The sequence below is a fragment of the Festucalex cinctus genome, chromosome 2 (genome assembly GCF_051991245.1).
Source record: "Festucalex cinctus isolate MCC-2025b chromosome 2, RoL_Fcin_1.0, whole genome shotgun sequence".
Classification (NCBI taxonomy): domain Eukaryota; kingdom Metazoa; phylum Chordata; class Actinopteri; order Syngnathiformes; family Syngnathidae; genus Festucalex; species Festucalex cinctus.
In genome coordinates, this window is record NC_135412.1 from 30,297,306 (window position 1) to 30,318,640 (window position 21,335).

Genomic DNA, 21,335 nt, shown 5'->3' on the forward strand with positions numbered 1-21,335 from the left:
CGATTGGCTGGCGACCAGTTCAGGGTGTACCCCGCCTACTGCACGAAGCCAGCTGGGATAGGCTCCAGCACCCCCTGTGACCCTTGTGAGGAGTAAGCGGTCAAGGGGATGGATGGATGGAAGTACTTTGCCATCAAAGTAGCAGCACGGCACAATGGCCAGGTGGGTGTCACAAACTGCAACCTTCATGTTGTCTCCTGTCGTAACACACGCAACTTTGCTCATTCTCAATCACCATCTCGCTTGCAGGCGGAAGTGACAAATGCGGCTTTTGGCTCGACAACCCGAGGAATGATTTCTGCTACCTGCTCGACCGTGAGACCACCAAGACATGGGAGGAGGCACAAGACCACTGCGTCCTCCTTGGGGGGAACCTTCTCAGCATCAATGACTCCTACGAACAGACCTTCGTACTTGGTAGGCTCAGCTGGCCCGTCGTCTTCAATCTGAACAGAAATGGGTCAATGTGCCATTTCAGTGTAAATAAACAAGAATGGGTTATTTGAATTATGAATCGGCATTTGTAAATAGACTTATGTCACAAAAGTCTGCACAAGAAGTAGATAGGTAAAACAACTTTATTTCACAACAGGAGAAAAAGATGACAATTGCAAACAAACAATGCCATGATTGTTTTTTCGGAGTGATGAGTTGCAAAGCACGTAAGTTTCCATTTCCAACTCTTTTTCATGTTTTCCTCGGGTCCAAAGGTCTAACCGCCGTTGAGCCGACCGTCGCTACTTCTCTATGGTTGGGCGCCAACACCCCCATCGGCAAAGACGGCGCCGAGTGGTGTGACGGATCCCCCATCACTTACGTCCACTTGGAAGCAGGTCGGTGTCAAACGTTTGTCGGCTGCAGTGCGGAGAAACGGAGGAGCGCTGAGCATGTCGTCTGCTTGCAGGTAACCCCGATGACGACAATCCAGGACGCTGTCTTGCCTTCATCACCAGCAGCGGCTACTGGAGGGCCGACGCGTGCCACAACAAGAGAGGCTTCATCTGCAAGAAAAGAGGAAACGGTGAGGATGTGATCAGAGGTGATTGTACGGTCGCTAAAAGGAACTGGTGCTCCTAATCCGTGTTTGTCATCATTTGAATAAAAAAAACAACAAACATTCACATTAACACACACAAGCACATTCACTTGCTGGTATAAGTGCTTCAGTCAGTAAGCACAATACAGAAAATACCATTTAAAATGTCAATTCAAACATAGCCTACACCAGGGGTGGCAAACTGCGGTCCTCGAGGGCCGGAGTCCTGCATGTTTTATAGATTTCCCTACTCGAAGTGCAGCTGATTCCAATTAACAGGTTCATTATCAGGCTTCTGCAGAGCTTGCTGATGAGCTGATCATTAAACAGCTGCGTTGAAGAAAGAAAATATCCAAAACCTGCAGGACTGCGGCCCTCGAGGACCGGATCTCGCCACCCCTGGCCTACACAATCATCATGGTTCAAAATTTACAAACTAGAAAGTTTTAACCTTTGGAAATGTTTCTGTGCAAAAAACAGCATGCCATCTCAGTAACGATGTAAGATAGAAATGGAATGCACTTTATAAGCGTGATCGCCACTCTACTGGTGATCCACTATATAGCACCCAAGTTCCTGTCTTGACTTTCCTTGTGGATGTGGTTGTCCACTTCTCCAAGCCACAGCAATTCTGAAATCTTGAGTCAATCTATCGAGCAATTACGGGATGCCACTCATGTCCTGATACTATAGTAATTGCACAAACAGTCTTTCATGAAGAAGTTGAATTATTGTCATAAAGTCAACTACAATTCTCAAACGACTGACCTACTTTCTTTTATATGGACAGCAAGGCCGAAATACACATTTCATATGAATCCCGAAATGTATGATAGTAATTGACAAGGATGAAAATGAAAATGAAGGACATGGTGCTATAATTTTAGTTTTATAAACGTGAGATGCCAGTTTCAGTTTTCATTTCTTAAACGAACTTTCCTTTTTTATTTTAATTTTAGTATGTTATATTTTCTTCTGTCCTTCCCACAACAGTGCCATCTCCCATTCTTGACCAAGCTCTGGAGAAAAAATCCTTGGCAACATCTGCCAAAAAAGGTTGACCTGCTGTTTGGCGACGCAAACCTGGAATGGAAGCGGTGGGCCAGCAACGATGGTTTAGTACCGCCCAATTTATTTTCAGACCTGCGTTAACAAATACTCTTACATTGGGAAGAACCGTTACGGACTGGGGGAAGTGGATGTGAGTCAAAAGGTGTTCAACCTTCCCTGGAAGCGGAGCGTTTGGATGTACACTGAGTACAAGGTCCTGGTGATGAACAAAGACATCAAGGAGGAGCATCTGATGGACATCAAGTACGAAACAGCGGGCGACACCCCTTTCAAGTATATCCCTCAAGAGGTTAAACAGCACTCAATTCAAAACTGGAGCTGCCATCTGTTCAAAGACAAGGTCACCTTCTATGAATCATTCAAGTCAACCCAAAAGTGGGAGATCAACTTCCCCGTCTTGGTGGAAGTCGGGGTCACTATCACGGCCAGAATTGCCTTCCTCACCAATGAGATGATTGACTTAAAACCCGTCTCCACCTTCAAGTTGCCTCAAGGGACCTTCATTACCGAAACCACCAGACAGCCTGTTACGGTGCCCATCAGTCCTGCGACATCAGACTGCTGGGCAGGCCGACTGTCTGGAAGATCCCGTTCACGGCCCGTCTCAAGCGCACGTATGACAACAGGGAGACCAAGTGGGCCAGAGTCACCGGGACCTTCCATTCCGAAGAGTTGAATGGATTTACGGCTGAAATTGAAGGCTGTGGCCCTCTGCCTGGTGCTAACGCTTGCTAAGATGATTCTTTATGGGCAGGGACACCCGCTTGCACCCTGTACATCAATGGACAGTTAATCACAAGGGCACGCAGAGACAAACAAGCATTCACACATCGATTGACAAATAATACCGGTAGTTGAAATATTTATCATACAATGGAGATGAATAGGGGTGGGAGAAAAAAAAACGATATCACAATATATTGTTGCGCTCTCTTTTGCAATAAATTATCGATACACTGATGGTAGATACTAGGGGTGTGAATTGCCTAGTACCTGACGATTCGATTCGTATCACGATTCACAGGTCACGATTCGATTCGATACCGATTAATCCCGATACGAATTTATAAGTCGATTGTTGCGATTTTTTTCATTCAAATTTAGAAAATACTAATCAGTAAGCTGGTAGAGTGTAAGATTTATATGAAAATGTATTATTTATTTATCTGAAATTTCAGTCTTATAGAGGTTGTAATCTGTTTCATGTTTAAACAGCATTAAAATAAAATATTAAGGCTTAATGTTCCGTTCATATAACATTCTTCCATGCTCAAGGTGTGAATCCTAAAAAAAAAAAAAAAAAAAAAAAAAAAATCGATTCTGCCGATTATTGAATTGATTCGAGAATCGCGCGATGTAGTATCGCGATATATCGCTGAATCGATTTTTTTTAACACCCCTAGTAGATACCAATGTAATATGTCCAGTTGTGCACTTTCATTTGTCTCACTTTACAATGTTTACAGTTAAAGACTAAAGGCCTCAGTATGCTTCTGCGACGGGCTCGCACGGGGGGGTTACGGCGTTGCTCCGCTCGTGCGTTTGCCTTCCGACTTGTGTGCAATACACATCACAATACACATCGGTGTCTGCTGGAGTTTCACACCAAGTCCCGCTGTCGCTATGGCTGGGCCGCCACAGGGTGGCGATTCCTCTGCATTTTATGACGGATTCAGGAAGTTCAATTTAATTCAAAAACACGAAACAAAGCCGGGGGGAGAGTAAGTTCATCACCGTGGCAATTAATTATTGCCAATTTGCACCGGTGTCGGCCGTAAACTCGCCAAAACACAACAGCCGTGCGCTTAGCGAACACAGTTTTTTGTTTTTTTTTGTTATTGTTGTTTTCCGCCTCTCGTCCCAGGCACATATCCACATGCACAGCCGTGGTCTCCGAGCAGGGAAGTCGATTTGCGCCGCCAGTTGCCTTCACGGAAACTATCTGGGCGGGGGGCGGGGAGAGAGAGAGAGAGAAAAAAGAAAAAACGCTATCGAACGGACCAATCAGAAGCGAGCTACGCCCCGCCATCTACGGCGTCCAAGGATTGGCGACGTGTGCACGTCAGCCGGCCACGAGCGACGCGGCACTTAAAATTCATGAGCGCCGTCGATCATGTGATCGACGGCGCTCATCGACGTGAGAGCAAACGTGGAGGCATAAATTAGGCTTAAGAGGCAGTGAGGCACTATGCAGAACATTGTACATTGTACAAAGTTTTGGCATTGAATAAATGCATAATTAGACATTTTCCCTTTTATGGGCATTTGTTGGCTTTTTCAGTCACATATCGGGATATATTGCTAATTTTTTTTGAGAATATATAAAAAATCGTAGATATCGTGAATTGTGATATTATCGATATCGTGAGCCAAATATTGTCACAGTAGCGAATCGTAGTTTACCCATATCGTCCCGCCCCTAGAGATGAACTGAGAAGTTGCTACTTTCCTGCTCTTTTTTGATTACTAATGATTGTGTTGACTGTTGCGTAACTTCCTGTTGTGTTCCTTACATTTAAGCTTTGTCGAAGGTTTTGTCTCTACAAGTGTACAACTTTTTAAATGTTGTATTTTACACATGATCAAAATAAAAACTAACACTAATAAGACGGTAGACCTAGTCAATTTATTACTTTTGACAGAATAGGCCTAAACGTTTTATTTCTCTTTTCGAGGTCTCGAGTTGCTATGAAAGTGTAATATCCAACAATTCAGAGGCAGACCTCGAGAGGTCGGACCTACGGTATTTTCATAAAATGCTTTTATCCTGAAATATCCAGGTGGAGATAGCAGACGTTGATGTTTATTTTGAAAATGCAAAACCGGAAAAGGTGTAACGCTGCCTGTGTGTTTTCTCACTTCTCAGTACTGTACTGCGAGATAAATCATCACAAAGCTCTCCAGGTGAATAAAAACACCGCATTATTACAGATTCTGATTAGTATTCTTTGAGTAAATGTTTGAATATGACCGTGACGAAGTCGCGTGTGGTTGTGGCACTATTGCCTGCGCGCTGTTATGGTACATGGCAATTATATGCGACAATCGTGCCATTTTTTTAAAAGCTTTATGGCTAATGTTGAGAAGACATAACAAGGGAATTAGATTACGTAATCTAATCATGGATAAATATGTGTTTGTTATCTTGAACAAAGGTCGTAGCGTTTTCAGGAGGATAGCTAGCCTTTACCGCTGTGTTTACAAGCTAGGGTTGCTGCTAAAGTTAGCTTCATTAGCCTCTGCACTGGAAGTGGACGTCAACGTCATTTAAATTGCACGAATTGATTAATTCTGCTCGTGTGTGACACCATTTCGTCGACGCATGACTCTTGATTCCGATTTGGGCTTTTTAAAAAGGATTGTCAAAAAATGTGGCGTACCAGGATGCAGTATTAGAACAGGATGTTGATCCTAGACTTGCATCCCTGATGAAGAGAAGCATCGAAAATGGATGGACGAACGTCTTGAAGCAGTTTAATCAAGGTTAAATGCACTGACTACAACCAAGTAGAGGAGATGCTGTTGATTCATCCAGCCATCACTCTTTTTTTTTTCTTTTTTTTTTCTTTTTCTTTTTTTCTTCTTTTTTTTTGGGAAGAACAGTATGATTTTAGTTTGGAATCTTTATTTATTCGGTTCATACAACAGGAATTGATGGAATCCTCCCATTCGATTCAAAATAACAGTCCATTGATTGTTATTTTTCCTCATAATCGATGAGCGCTCTCCATCGTACAACTAACGACGTAACAAAATGGACTATTGTGTTCCATAGAAATACATTTTTTTCTATTAGAATAAAAATGCCTTTTTGGGCAATGTTTTGTGTTCAGGAAATCTGGTCGCAAAACACCTTAAAATTAGAGCAAAACGATATAACTTCATAATTTATCAATTTTCTTTTTGACCTTTTCACAACGTCTTCAACTTGAGGAACCACTTTCTCTGATTGGCTGACAAATTTCAGGTAAAAAAAATATCCACCAATTGCTTGTGACATCAATGGTTCCAAAATCCAAATAAATTATATTTCAAATGCCTACACTTGCCATAAAAACTTGATTTATTAAAGATTATATAGGCTTAAGTGCTCATTCAATTTTGTTTGTTTTTTGTAGAAAATTCTACAAAAATGGCAGCCACTTAATGACACATTACTACTTTAACTGTTGCTTTTAAACAAATATGGTTGAATTCCAGGAAGCCGCAAAGGTAAAACAGGAAACTGCTACACAACATAGAAAAATACAAATGTCTTCCATTGTTTGTTCGGTGCTGTGACAGTAAGTAGTAATCTGTCACTATGTGTTTGGCTGTAGGGGGGTGTTTGTGTGGGGGTGTAAGTGACAAACCACACAGATGCGCTTGTATGCGGTTGGTCAGCAGCAGTGACATGTCTAATGCCTGCTGGTTAGTAAGAACAGCATTTATTTAAAGCAACGCTGTCAACCAGCACTACGCAACACATTGGGGGCTGAGTACAGTGTGTGTTAATGGCTGCATATACATACTATATATATATATATATATATATATATATATATATATATATATATATATATATATAGTTCAGCCCTAGTTTATATTGGACAAGGTCAAATAGGATGTGTTGAAATAACAACATGGGCTGTATATTATGCTTGTAGTTAACATTGGTGTAAAACTGTATTGCTCAAGATTACATCTCACATAAAAGTAGGATAAATAAAAAGATCAAATGAGCTTGACCTGTTATATCTGCACTGATTCACGGCCGTATGTATCTTATAGACAACACTTGTTTCTTCCAGGACTCCATGTGCTATTAGTGTGGGGGTGCGTGTATGTGTGTGTGTGTGTGGCTTAAGTGTGCTGTTGTCTGAGTGTGTGCGTGCTGCGCCCTACTGCAGTGTGCAATGTCTTCGGAACTGCTTGTGGATTTGAGCGAGGACCCGACGACGGCACAGCTAGGCCACCTGAAGCTGGCCACGTTAGAGGACCAGCAGTGGCCTGCGGATGAATCCAATCTCAGCAAGTCGGGTGAGTGGAGCTCACCTGTATGCAACGCCTTACAGATATTTATCTTGAAATGCCATTGAACCCACAGAAAACATTTCGAGAAAGCACAGCTAGTTTCTAAGACGTTAGTAACAGGTTTCCTCTTTCATATCTGCTTTCTTTAATCATTGTTGCTCTCAAATGAAAACATACACTCCCTCCCCTCCCCTCCCCTCCCCTAGTATCGGTGCAACAGTGTGGCCAAGTTTTTTAATTAACTGTAGTCCAACATGAGAGGGTTTGACATCAAAAGGTGAATGAGACAATAGATCAAAGTTTCAGCTTTTATTTCCAAGTATTTACATCTGGATCAGATACACAACTAAAAGTGTGTTTTGTTGCCTGTTTTGGACGACAATTAATCATTGAGAAGTTGAGGAAAGATGCAAAATTATCCACAGCCATTGCACAAAACATTGGCCATATCGCCAATACCACTATTTAGAATAAGAAAGCAGCAATTTTTGGACAAGCTTCAAATCAGTTGAACAAGGGGGGAAGTACAGGTCCTACCCTCGAAGAAACAAGGGAGTTATTAGAACAAACAATAGGAAGGTCAGGAATTAAAGTTAGATAAGGCTTGGATATTCTGGCACAATTTTATCAACTGCTTAGTTTAAGATACTTTAGCACTTGACCACTGCAGCATCAAAATGAACTCTGAAGTCTACGTAACCATTTTTGGCAGCCAATTTAAAGAAAGATGCTGTCAGACAGCTGGAGGGATCATTCATGATGCAGACTCAGAGCGGATGGATGGATGGATGGATGGATGGATGGATGAATGAATGAATGAATGAATGAATGAATGAATGAAATAAATCATTTAATTGGTCTCACCCTTAAAATACTTTTGGAGAGGTGTATGTACATCTAAACGTCATACGGAAACAAGTAAATGAATGTGTTCAGCATGTGTTTTGCTTATATGACTAATTCAGCAACAGAATTGTTAATCACATAATTGCAGTTATCAAGTGTATTGTTTGATATTTTAATAAGACATGAAGACACGAAAGAACTGGCTTCCTGTTGCCTTCTTCTACACTACAAAATTTGATTTTAAGATTCGTAACTCTCGAATATGTGTAAAAAATAATTTGAATGGGCTGATTTTGTTTAATGATGGAACTTGTTTACCTAATTGATTAGATGCTTTGTAATCAACCACATTTTAATTTCATGCAATTATGACACAATAAGCTACAGTATGTTTTTCATTTCAAGTACATTTTGATCAACTATAGGCATTTAAATATTATCTTAAATAAATAAATAAATAAATACCTTAAATTTTGTAACCTATTTTTTTCCTCTCAGTGTTAACTATTGTTTGTTGATGCTTATGTGTTGTCTTTCCTTGTGTACACATTGCTCAGCACATTGAGTTGCCTTGTGTATGAAATGTGCTATACAAATAAACTTGCCTTGCCTTAAAAAAAAAAACTGATGCAACTTTTAATGAAGTGCTGTTCTAAAGTCTAAATGCTGCATTTTGAGCTGGCAATATTTATCAATCTAATTAATATATTTACATTTTCTATATTCAAGCTTTTCAAGGACATTTTGTAAACTCAGTCACTTTAAATGTCTGTAAAACAATTGGGGTTTTTTTTTAGTTTCAAGGCCATTCCTAAATGGCAAAACGCAAAAGTTGACCAATCAACAACTGACAGATGAACAAATTTATTAGACAACCACCTAAAATACTGTATTATTATTTATTTCTTGAGGTTTGTGATGTATATGAGGGGTCACCAACATTTTTTTTTTATACTTACTTCTGAGGGGAAAAAAAGCTTAAATCACCCTAAATTAACACGTGCTACTAATAGTTTATTTATTAATATGAAGACACTGATTATGTTATGAAGGTAGGACACACACTGGCATTTTGTGCGTGTGTAGTTTATTGAGGTCTGATTTGCAAATGAATATGTTGAGTAAATCGGTAAAATGACTCATCCATTGAGGACACATGACGTGGGTGAGTGAAGGAGGATTGCAAATGGCGGCTGCCTTCAAGCATCATGATTTTTTACTAAGAATAGCTCCGTCAGAACTGGACAAACAAGATGGCTGACAAACAATAGTGAGCGCGGAATGATATTGTCATTTTGTTGGCATTGCTGGAATTGGTCACGCACGTCTGGATGGAAAACACATACGCAGCACTAATGAGGATAACCTTTTTTTGTTTTTTGTTTTTTGTTTTTTAAATTATACCACTATTTAATCAGCATTCAGCAAAAACATAATGTCATTGTTTCTACATTTTTAAATAGTGCTGACAGTGTGCTAATTGTGTGTTTTTCTATCAGAGACTGACATCTCGCAGCAATTTGATGCCAGCTCCCCCCACCTACCCTGGGACCATCCCTACTATGACATCGCCCGTCATCAAATCATCGAAGTCGCCGGTTAGTCGCTTGGCGGCCATCTTTTTGCGGCCCTCAACCTCTTGCCGCTCCTCACTGCTGCTTTTTCTCTTGTCCGATTGTAGGCGATGACAACTTTGGCAGGAAAGTGATCGTGTTTAACGCCTGCAGGATGCCCCCCCAACACCAACTGGACCATCACAAGCTGCTGATGTGAGTCAGTCCCAACTAAATGAGTTTGGAATGCCAAATTGTTTGAACTCGTTTGTGAATTCAGTGCAGAGGTGGAAGTAAGTCATAAGTAAGTTCAGATATCAATCTGATATCTGGATCAAAATCATACAGGTGAAACAAACACGTGGTTTGATCATAAATACATATCCATAAAAACAGTATACAGTTGCAAAGCAGCTTTACCTACACTGATTAATGTAAATAAATTAAAGGTGAAGAATGTTATGTGGCCCTTTTTTGTCTTTCAATTTTTATGTATGCAGACCTTGAAAGAAAATGTCCAGACACCCCTGATTTAATAATTAATGTTTGAGGTTGCTGAGATCAAATTACAGATTGCTGGTTATTGGTTTAAATTTCTGACCAAGAACCGTTTGTCCCTGTCAAAGCAAGAGCAGTCATGTTCCCTCACTTTTTGCCGATGATATGTTCATGATCTCCCAAAATAGGTCAATCTCCGCTCAATAGAGGTTGACTTTTTTTTTCTTTAATTTCTGCTTCTATAAAGCCATTTTGATCCCCTTCCACCCGTCTAAACACTTAATAAAAATTAACTTTTAAAACGTAAAATGAAGAATAAATACCAGTGCTGTTAATCCTTGTACTTCCGGCGGAAGTTCTTCTTTCGTTCTTTCAAAGAAAACGGTAGTCATGGTAACTAGTCTTCGGTTTCCACAACAAGAATTTACCGTGTCAATTGGCACAATAAACCACCATGATTGTACCATTAGCTATTAGCATTTGAATTGTGGTTAAGGAAAGCCATTTTAAACGAAAAAGAAAAACTTTAATATTGTAATGAAGCCGACTTTTCTTTATCCACCTGTGCTATGAGAAGTAGAGCACTCTTAGTTAATTTCTAAACCTATAATCAGCATATAATTTGGCTTCATAGGGTTAATTAACCCTATGAAGCCAAACATATACAAGACATTTTGAGGCCTCTATTTCATGAGCGTAATATTTTTTTTCCCCATTAAAACTCTGACGTATATGTTCCGGCACAGGCATTGCACGGATAATCCATTAGAGGGCAGTATCACCCAGCTGATGGCTTTTCCAGCGACCTTGTGTGAAATCCATCCATCCATCCATTTTCTTGACCGCTTACCCCGGGTTTACACCGGTTGCGGTTGCGGTGCGGTTGCGATGCGTTCCGGCGACGCAAGCAATTAGATTCCATTCATTCGAATGGTGCAGTTTACACCGCTTGCGGGTGCGTTGCGTGTCGACTGCGTCTCAGCTGCGGCGTGCCGCAGCCCTTCCGCAAGGATAGACCTATTTTCTATTTTTGCCGGACGCCGCAGCGGTAGGCCTCCGGCAAATGGCAAGGTAGCACAAAACACATCGAGCGGGACAGGAAGACCGACGCAGTTTCGAAATAAATTTCCGGTTACCTTTCAAGATAAAACACTCGCCAGCTCCTATTTCGCAAGCATGCTAGCAAAACGTGATGTGGGCGTAGACGGGCCTGGAGTTAACGTGCGAGGTGCTCATTCACGGTTTAGACACCAGCGAACATGGACGAGGAGAGGTTTATATTGGAGGTAGAAAGCCACAAAATAAAAAAAGTCCACCTCTCTTTATGCTTCTCCGTTGAGCACAGACTTTCTGTGTGTTTGTCGTTGTTTTTAATGCCACATGACCGCGCGGTCACGCGAGACACGGCGGGAAGTGGTCGGCGACGGAGCTGCCGGACCGCGGCTGTGCGGAGCCGGTGTGGATTGGCCAAAAAATTTACCCGTCCGGAGCACGCAGTCAAGACGCACCGCACCGCAGCCGCACCGCAACCGCAACCGGTGTAAACCCGGGGTTATTCCTCACAAGGGTCGCGGGGGCTGCTGGCGCCTATCTCAGCTGGCTCTGGGCAGTAGGCAGGGGACACCCTGGACTGGTTGCCAACCAATCTTGTGTGAAATGTTCTTTCTTATTTTTGGAAATACTAATATGTTTCATATGTCTGTTTATTATTATATTTTGACAGTTATAAATGTATGAATTTAAAGTATTGTGACCAGATATATCATATATCACACAAATCAAAAGTTATATATAGAAGTTTATTTATTTATTTATTTTTTAAATTATTCAATAGTACCAGTAAATACTCTATTTACAAAGAATTCCGGCTTTATAGGATTAAAAGGAACAAGAAAGAAAGAAAGAAAACCGCAAAATAGCGAAGTGAACCTGCAATAAATGAAGCTGTGGTCACAAATGGAAACTCTGCGACAGAGTGAAGCCACAATAACGGAACACGAGTTTGAATTTTTCCTTCTTTCTCCGAGCAATGTTGTGGTTCGGGTCTTATCTTTTAGGTACCTGAAAGGAACATTGGACCAGTATGTTGAAAGCGACTACACTCTGATCTACTTCCACCACGGGCTGACCAGCGAGAACAAGCCGTCACTCGGCTGGCTGCGAGATGCTTACAGGGAGTTTGACAGGAAGTGAGTTTGCCGTGTCAGCCCTTAACTCGAAAACATTTTGCCTGAATCGTTTGCCAGTTATTTGGAGTGGTGTTTGTTGTTTTTGTATGTCAGGTATAAGAAGAATATCAAAGCCTTGTATATTGTCCATCCCACCATGTTCATCAAGACCCTGCTGATCCTCTTCAAACCCATCATCAGGTACTTTGTTGCACCGCCACGTCGAGATTTGCTGTGTGCATAATTATCATTAGTTTCATTTTTTTTTTTTTTTTTGGTGTAGTTTTAAGTTTGGGAGGAAACTAAACTATGTGAGCTACCTGAGTGAGCTGGAGGACGTGGTCAAGTGTGAGCAGCTCATCATTCCAGCTCGCGTCAAAGAGTAAGAACTTGATATGTGGGATTGAAGAAATTCTATGATGTGTTTTGGTTGTTGACCAAAGAACCACAAATCGCCAATCCTGCTGGTGTGTGGGTGTGTGTGCAGATACGACAACAAGTTGAGAGCCTCCCTGAAGCCAACCTCCCAGCCTCCTATGTCCCCTCCTCGCAGCCCTCCTCTCCCCAACCAGGTCTTTGGGGTCCCCCTTCAATTGCAAGTCACCTTTTATTAAATGGCAAACACCACTTCTGAGTGTCAAAGGCATTACAGTTAATAGGAACGTGCGTTTGTGCGTCTGTCAGGTTAAGAGAGAGAAGTTCAGATGGAGATGCTGTTCCTGTGGTAATGAGAGACACTATAAGCTTCCTGTCAGAGCGAGGTGACTCAAACAAAGTGGCAGCTTGAATGGTTTTGTTTTGGTCTAAATTTGATTTTCGTCAGGTCTGGAGATGGAGGGAATCTTCCGACGTTCTGCTAATGTGACTTTGGTGAAGGAGGTTCAACTCAGATATAATTCAGGTGGGATGGTTTGGTGGACAATTTTGCATCCTATTTATTTGATCTAATTTACAACTTTAAACATGCACAAATATTTTATGTGCCACACTGTTTCAAAAGCAACTAGGAAGTGAATGCCACGTCATGCTTAAGAGTTTGGTCCGTGGTTTTCCATGTTTTTTCCATTACATGTAAACTTTGGAGCACATTTTCATAACCTATTTATATTTTGACTTCAATGAGTGTCAAATAAAATTGTGTTGGGATTAATTCTTTGTGTAGCAATTTTAGACCGGTCAAATTTGAATGGGAACACTAAAGTGAGGGGTGAGCATGAGTCCAATCCAATCCAGTCCATTTCTATAGCACTTTTTTTTTTTTTTTTTAAATAAGCATTTCCAAAGTGCTGCACAATGAGATCCGCACACTATCATACACATAAGTCTAGTAAAACCAAATATAGGAAAATGAATAAATAAATACTCAATAAAATACTAAAATACAATAAGTACAATAAATAAATAAATTAATTAAATAATTAAAAAAAAAAAAACACGAAAAGGACCACAAAATTCACACTAAAGTAAAAGCCAAGAAATAAAATTGGGTCTTAAAACGAGACTTAAAACATGAACATGACAGGAGTGTTAAAATGCATGTATCATATTTTCCGCACTATAAGGCGCAGCTTCAATGAATGACATATTTTAAAACGTTTTCCATATATAAGGCGCTACAGTAGAGGCTGGGGTTACGTTATGCATCCATTAGAGGGTGCTGCGCTAAAGGGAATGTCAAAACAGATAGGTCAGTCAAAGTTTATTAATAGATTACAAACCAGCTTTCTGACAACTAAAACAGCTGTTTTATTATTTTCTCTGAGGTAAAGTATTAGTATTAGCTAGCGATCCAAGATGGCGGGATTTTCTGCCGATCGTGCAGGGTCACCGATAGCGTCTTGACAGCGAGACCTGTTGCGGCTCAATATTGATCCATATATAAGGCGCACTGGATTATAAGGCGCTTGGTCAGCTTTTGAAAAAATTCAAGGCTTTTAGGTGCGCCTTATAGTGCGGAAAATACGGTAAATACTTTAACCTTTTTTTTTTTCTTTTTTTTTTTAAAATTGGATTGACACACCCTGGTTATTGGATTGGAAACCAAATTGATCTTGCACATCAATTGAATATCAGAAGCCATCTTTCTGTGCATGTTCCAGTCTGTAATTTATTTTTAAATGGATGTCATTTAAAGTGACATAACGTCTATATGAAACGTTACATTTTATTTAAACTGTGAAGTGATGACACAACATCTACTTAGTCATGCAAACAGGCATACTTTCACACCAAAAGTGCATTTTGCATATGCATCTGAATCAAACAGTGACTAAAATTAACACTGTAGCATTTTGAATGAGTCAGCTCCGTGAACAGGCGAGACGTTTTCAGATGTGAGCGTCACTTCATTTCCAGATTAGTACCATGAGACACTGTTTGCAGTCATCAAATACTCTGCAAGCTAAGCACAAATGGACACGTCAGTTCCAAGATAAGGACAAAATATGGTGAAGCGTGCAACCGTTTTTATATCAACAAAGAAAATGAACTCATGCTGCTTGCTAAGGGCGCAAATCTGAAATTCAAGAACTCAGCTTTGCTGCTGCTAACATTCAAAGATCAAAATGAAATATGGTTACAAAATGTAGCTAAGAGGGAAGAACATTTCACTTTTAAATTTGCCTTGCCATCTTCTTGTGTCTTGAAGCTGTTTTCTCTCTCTGACCTCTTAATTCTGTATGTCATCATCTTAACTAAATTTAGCTAAGAGTCCATGTCTTTTGGGGTGTCATTAAAACAGAACACATTACTATTCCATGTGTTTGGCTTTGTCTCAGGCGAAGCGGTGAACTTCCGAGAGATGGAAGATGTCCATTTAGCGGCCGTGATCCTTAAGACGTTCCTGAGAGAACTGCCCGAGCCGCTGCTGACCTACCAGCTGTATAATGACATCGTCAATTTTGCCTGTGGGTTTGCCACGCGTCGGATGAAATGTCGCCGGATTGCGCGTGTGCGGAGTTGTCACTAACTGCATGTTTGTTGACGTCAAGCTGTGCCCAGTGACAGTCAAGTGACCGTCATGAAGACGCTGGTGGAGTCACTGCCAGAGGAGAACTACACCGCACTCAGATACCTGATCACATTTCTGGCGCAGGTACATTTGTACTGCTCGCCTTCTTTCTCTGCTGTGTAACCTTTGACCTTCTGTTAACTTTTGAATGAAATGCTCTGAGCATAACTCGCTGTTCTCTAAAGAACTAAATGGCAAAATTCACAACAGGTGTTTGGTCCAGGTTTCGTCTTCGTGTGTCTTTTTTTTCCCAAATGTTATAAAAAAATCCTCAAATACAAATGTAATAATCTTCAGAGTACTTATTCTGCGTACTCTTAACAGGTAACAGCGAACAGTGACGTAAATAAGATGACCAACAGCAACATGGCTGTGGTTTTTGGGCCGAACCTGCTCTGGGGGCGGGACGCCGCCATGTCACTCAGCGCCATCGGACCAATCAACAACTTCACCCGATGCCTGTTGGACCAGCAGCATTTGGTCTTTGCCTAAATGTGCTTCCCTGTTGTCTGACTCGCCACTGGAGGCTCCTCAACGTTGATAGTGAGTGAGCCATCGAGTAGCACTTGGACCAACACAGCCTTGTTCTAAAATGCACGTTTAAAAAAAAACATATCCTGGATGATTTGAATTTTTTTTTGTTACCCAGGATTCTGATTGGGCCCATAGCAGTGTGGTTCGTGCACAAATGTATACTGAGACCTTCATGAGAGAACAAAGATGCAAATGCAAAATTTGACGCACATTTGCAACAAAATAAATTTCCTTGAAGAAGACATTATAGTTACAATTGCATGTGTTTAATTATTGTTAAATGGAATTGAAATCCAAAAATGTGTTTATTATTCAACGTGTTGCTGTTGTTGGTCTCTGCTGTTTCGTCATGCAAAAAAAGAAAAACTCCCCATGAAGAAATAAATGGTTTGTGTGAAAACCCTCAGGTTCATTTTAAATAATGGTACCAAATGTTGTGGACAATCTTAGTGTATTAAAAATCAAAAATAAGTCAAAAGAAATTTAGCTGTATTATTGTCTTGACCCCAAACGTTTGTGCTGTGTATGCACGTCTGCTCCCTCTCTTTCTGAACCGTGTGATTTAATCGGGTTCCGTTTGTACCTGTACTGGCCTTTCTGTTGAGTTAGGTGTGTGCCATTAATGGAGAACGAGTACAAATGTGATGATGGTTCCTCAGGGATCAAAAGCCTGGAAAAATAAAAATAGGTGAATCTGCAGGATTCCATTTGGAAAAAGTCTGCCTTGGTACACAATCTTTTAGTGGGAAATCTCCTGTCAAAAAGTGTTTAGTATTCAATAGCATAGTAATTGCGCTTCCTCAACTTGAAACACTATGATAAACCTTCAAATTAATTTTAACACTAATCTTGAATCTGTTTTACTTTACCAATGGCGTAATGTTAAGTGTAAATGTTGCAATGCTGTATACTGTATCATTTGTAAGAAAGTGCTACTGTGTATGCTGTATACGATATACATATATTATGTTTGTGTGTCTTAATGCATTTAAATATCACAAAACATGCCTGGGGCCGATATGAGATAGAAACGTTGAACCAACTGGCTTCCTGTGAGTGGAGGAGAGAACCTCAAACAAGTGCCATTGAAGTTTCACACAGTCGCATCTGTGTATGATCTGGTGGTCTTTGTACTGTAATTAGTTGTCCTGGTGACAGTAGTCGTTATGTTTTCTCTCTGGGAGAAATCTTTTGCTTTCCAGGCTGATATATTCAAGATTATTTTCCTGAATTTTATTTTTCATCCTTTTGATATTTAGTTCTGGATGTAATGAAATGGTGTAATATTGTGGCAAAAATAATAAAGAAACCTGAAGAAATATTGAGGTTTTGACATTTTTGTTGACATTTTAGTTACTTCTTCTTTTTTTTTAATCGTATCAACAATCGTGCAGTCAAGTCAGAATAAATCTCTTGCAGAAAAGGTCCAGGACTGGCATCATTCAGTGTGCGAGAATAGGTGAGATTTGTGGCAGGACAAATCGCTGTTCACTACACCCAAAAGCATCTGACAGTTCCTTGCCAAGCGAACACTTTCCTATCTGTCAGGAACTGTATGACGCATATTGTGATGGTAAAGCATCCACGAGTTGGCCTGCTACAACTTCCGCCTCTCATGTACTCAACTAAGCAATCGTCACCGGATCTTTTTCTAAAACTGCTGTTGATCGTCTGGCCCACATTAAAGACTTTCGTAGCTTGGGTTTCAATGTTTTTTTTTGTGTGTGTTTTTTTTATTATTATTTGTTTTTGTTATACCAGTCCTGGAGCTATTTTGACACCTCATATAAGAACAAAAGTGGTACTGAAAATGTGATGATGTTGTCTTTCATCCCAGGCATTGTGCGAACTTGAATTTTAATGGTGGATTTTTATTATAATTATTATTATTTTCACAAATGACGAGATAAGATAAAGGAAGCACAAAAAAATACACAATTGTATGTGATCCACAAAAGACAATAAAAAAATAAAATAAAATTAAAAGCATTTATACTCACCAAATGAATGGAAATGTCATTAATCCAGCCTCCAAAAAGACACATAAAAATGTGTATCATGTTTTTTTAATGACAAAAATAGCATTTGACTCTTAATATTACAAATGGCAATATAATGCTTCAAATACTACATCATATGATGCCCAAAGCACTTTGCAAGGCCTCACATTCACCAATTTATGACACATTTATACATGGATAGAAGGCTGCTGCTGTGTCCACTGGGAGCAAATTAAAGCAATACACCTCCCATTAATAATTTTCCAGTATTAGGTTAGACATTGTGTACAAAGATAAAAGTTGCAAATACTTCTGGCATCTTATTCCCTGAATTTTATTTTAAACTGATTAAAGTATCAAATTTGGAACCACCGTGAGAGACGCCATGTTCCTGGTCACGTGATCGTGATGACGTATCCCGTAACCGGAAGCTGTCTTCGCTCAATTCAGTGGGAATTTGCTGACATTATGTGCAGGAAAAACTGTCCTAAATGCCCGATACACTACTTAATGCAAAAATATTCATAAAGTGCTATAAAATCACAATTGCTCAACATAAAGTGGCATTTTTTTCAGGGAAGAGTTGAGATTAACAATTTCACAGAATAGCTGGTTAGTTTTTCATAAGTCTTGTGTTCCTTTAAGGTTCAATGTCTTAAGATCAGGACACTTATGGTGACGAGAGTTGAGGATTAGACGCACAACCTTGACGCTACCACTTGAGCCATGCCGCCCCGTACAAAAAATCTATTAAATACAATTTTTAAAAAATGATTCAACCGCTTTTGTCAAACTCAGTTTGTGTTCAGAATTATATCAGTTGCTTAAAATGTAGCAAGACAGTCACATGCTAATTGTTAGCCTTGTGTCTATGGAGTTCCCCATTGTTTGTTAGCATTCAGGTAGAGTAAGCTACAGTAGGTTGGTTGCTTAAAATACACTACCTTAGTACTATAAATACAGTATTTGTAAGTCTAATGACGGATGGCATTCAGTCATAACTGCCTTCTAAAAGGAAACCACAACTTTGATGTGACCAATGACCAAAGATGAGTTTGACACAACACCAGACTATGTCATGTCAGTACGTGGCCAAAATGGCCGCCAACAAACTGAAGGGGGAGCAAAGTTCAACAAGGCTGTCTGAGGTTTTTTTTTTTTTGTTTTTTTTTAAATTAATCGCCTAAAAAAGGGTGAATACTGGATTTAAAAAACAAACAAAAAAAAAAACAGTGCTCCCAATAGCTCTCAAGATTCATTTTTTATGTCCAAGTTGGCTCCATTTTTTTCCGTCCTAGTTGTAGGAGCAAAGTTTTGCTAATGCCCTGAGAACGGAATGAGGGGGCATCTCGCTTGGCTACACGGAGGAGTTCGAGGGGGTCGCTGAAGTCGGGCGGTGTGATGGGGAACGGCGGCGGCAGGAGCTCTTCCACGGGTTTCTCCTTGGCAGAAATGCGCGGCAAGTGCGTCGCGTCCAGGTCGGCCTTGGCGGTCTTTTTGCGCGGTTGCTTCACGTCGGGAGGCGGGACGTTTTGCTCCTTGACCTTCTTGGTCGTTTTCTTGTTGTCTGTGTAGAGCCGCGGCAGAAGGACGCACGCGCCGTCCCCGGCTTGCACCACGTCTTCCCAGATCTCGTCTTCGAATGTTTTGCATTTTTTCTCGGTGGCCTGAGCCTTCTTGCCGGCCGCCTTCGGGCGAGCGGCTATTTTGTAGCGTATCATGACACGCTTGGGACGGGCTTCCTTTTGGTTACTGCTGGCTTTCTGTTCGGACCTCATCTCGGATCTCCTTAACCTTTTATCTTCCCTTTCCTTCTGAAGTCGCTGTTCTTCTTCCTGCATTCTCTTCCGATAGAAGTTTGTTTGCATTTTCTTCAAGAGCTCCTTCGGGATGTTGTCGATTTTCCCCATGAGCACGAAGACCTGTTCCTCCACATGCTTCATCTTCTTCAACGGGTTTAAGAAATGGCTGGAAGTAGAACAAGAGCGATACACTTTTGTCACATGGCCGGTCAGCGAGTCCAACTCCTTTTCCAGCTCTGCATTCCTATTTTCTTTGTACAGCTTCACCATCTGAGAAATTTTTAAAGATGTGTTTGTCTCTTCCGCAATTTTGGCCTTCACGCTGCTGATATCCGTTCGTAGGCTCTCGAGGTCTTCTTCATTCTTCCTCCTGCTGTTTTCAAATTTTTGCTGCTGTCCGAGGAGTGCGTAATTGTTCTTAACAGCGTACGGCAGCAGAAACTGGTTTTGTTCTCTCAGGTTTTCCATCCGTTCCAGCACCTGTTCGTGATCCGGTAGAATATGCTGATTCTCGAGATGCTCCGAGGCCGCCAGTTTGTAAATGCTGCGTTTGTAGCGCTCGTATTTGCACAGCGTGTCCTCAATCTCAGGTATTTCTTTTTTGATTTCTAAGATTTGCTCTTGAAGTTTATCAATTTCTAAGTTTTTAATCAGTTTGTACCTGTTCATTTTTTGAAAACGGACTCCTTCCTCACCCAATTTCTTGTCTGCCATCTCTCGAAAGTTTTCATTGATGAGTTTCTGTCTCTCAAGAACTAGTTCCAGACCTTTCACCTTTTGTTCCTGGGCTGATATGGCACCCATCAATCTCAAGTTATCCGCCCTCTTGGCCGCCATGGCTTCAGCGCGTTGGGCCTTCTTTTGTTCAAGGTACCGATCAAAGTTTTCTGGTTCCGTCAACTTTGAATTTTGTTTGGCGTTAGTATCGTGAATATGATATTTCGTTTTTTTCTCCAATTTTGCCATCTTGATGTAAGTCATCAGAAATGTTATATCTTAACTAGAGCGACCATCCTATGTGTGTTATACTCCAATTTTTATATTTGGGCATATTGTAAATGAGCTAATTCAATTGGTTTTTGAAGCACCTTTGAAAGAAAACAAGTGTGCGACATCATTGATCCCAACAGCGTAATCCTGACAACACTGAATGACTTTTTGAAAAGGTGACATCATGCAAATATTCGATGATGAAGGCCTTCATGATGATATCGCACAATTCATAATTCCGCAAATGGAACAGCATGCGTCGTTCGCATCTCTTTGTTGTGCTGCAGAGATTGCTTTCTAATCCAAAGATGATAAGCATGATGTTAGCCCCTAGTTAGCTACTAGCGAACCTACAGTACAAGTGATTATAATAATACATAAATATAATAATAAATTATTTGTTTAGGAAAGTACAAAGTCCAAATTTTGGTGCTGTGCAATTTTACCCCTTACTTTGTCAAAATTGGCTTGTTACCTTTTTTCAACATCCATATGGATGACAACACAACTTTTAAAAAAAGAGGTATCATCAACCGCATTTCAGATCTTGATTGAGTGAAGTCTCGGTCTTATAAGGCACACTAAAAAAACAAAAGTTGGGTCACAATCACAAATAACCCAAATAGTGCATCGGTCCCTTTTTGACCCAAATTGAGTTATTTTTTACTCAATTGTTTTTGGTGAAATAACAAGTACAGGGTTAAGGTCAGTTATTCAATTGTTATCTTGGCCTAATTCCACATTTCTTGTTACTTGTTTAAATAACAAAAGTCAAGTCACTGCTGGCTAGCTCTTGAACTACAAAGATGAAACG

At 40.5% G+C, this 21,335-nt stretch overlaps 1 protein-coding gene and 2 long non-coding RNA genes across 3 annotated transcripts; 2 read left to right on the top strand and 1 right to left on the bottom strand.

Annotated features, from left to right (window-relative positions):
• Positions 1-268: 268 nt before the first annotated feature.
• LOC144014495 (uncharacterized) lies at positions 269-1,051 on the top strand. The gene is made up of 3 exons (XR_013282480.1): positions 269-417; positions 711-833; positions 905-1,051. It is a non-coding gene; the product is annotated as an uncharacterized LOC144014495 (long non-coding RNA).
• LOC144014496 (uncharacterized) lies at positions 561-10,415 on the bottom strand. Its single transcript, XR_013282481.1, has 2 exons — positions 10,341-10,415; positions 561-1,001 (listed from the first exon to the last, which is right to left on the bottom strand). It is a non-coding gene; the product is annotated as an uncharacterized LOC144014496 (long non-coding RNA).
• arhgap1 (Rho GTPase activating protein 1) lies at positions 4,906-17,048 on the top strand. The gene is made up of 13 exons (XM_077514432.1): positions 4,906-5,011; positions 6,898-7,126; positions 9,466-9,564; positions 9,648-9,735; positions 12,075-12,206; positions 12,300-12,386; positions 12,469-12,567; positions 12,673-12,780; positions 12,870-12,946; positions 13,009-13,086; positions 14,963-15,091; positions 15,176-15,279; positions 15,520-17,048. The coding sequence occupies exons 2-13, from the start codon at positions 7,003-7,005 to the stop codon at positions 15,685-15,687; spliced, it is 1,293 nt and encodes a 430-aa protein (XP_077370558.1). The 5' UTR covers positions 4,906-5,011; positions 6,898-7,002; the 3' UTR covers positions 15,688-17,048.
• The last annotated feature ends 4,287 nt before the right edge of the window (positions 17,049-21,335 follow it).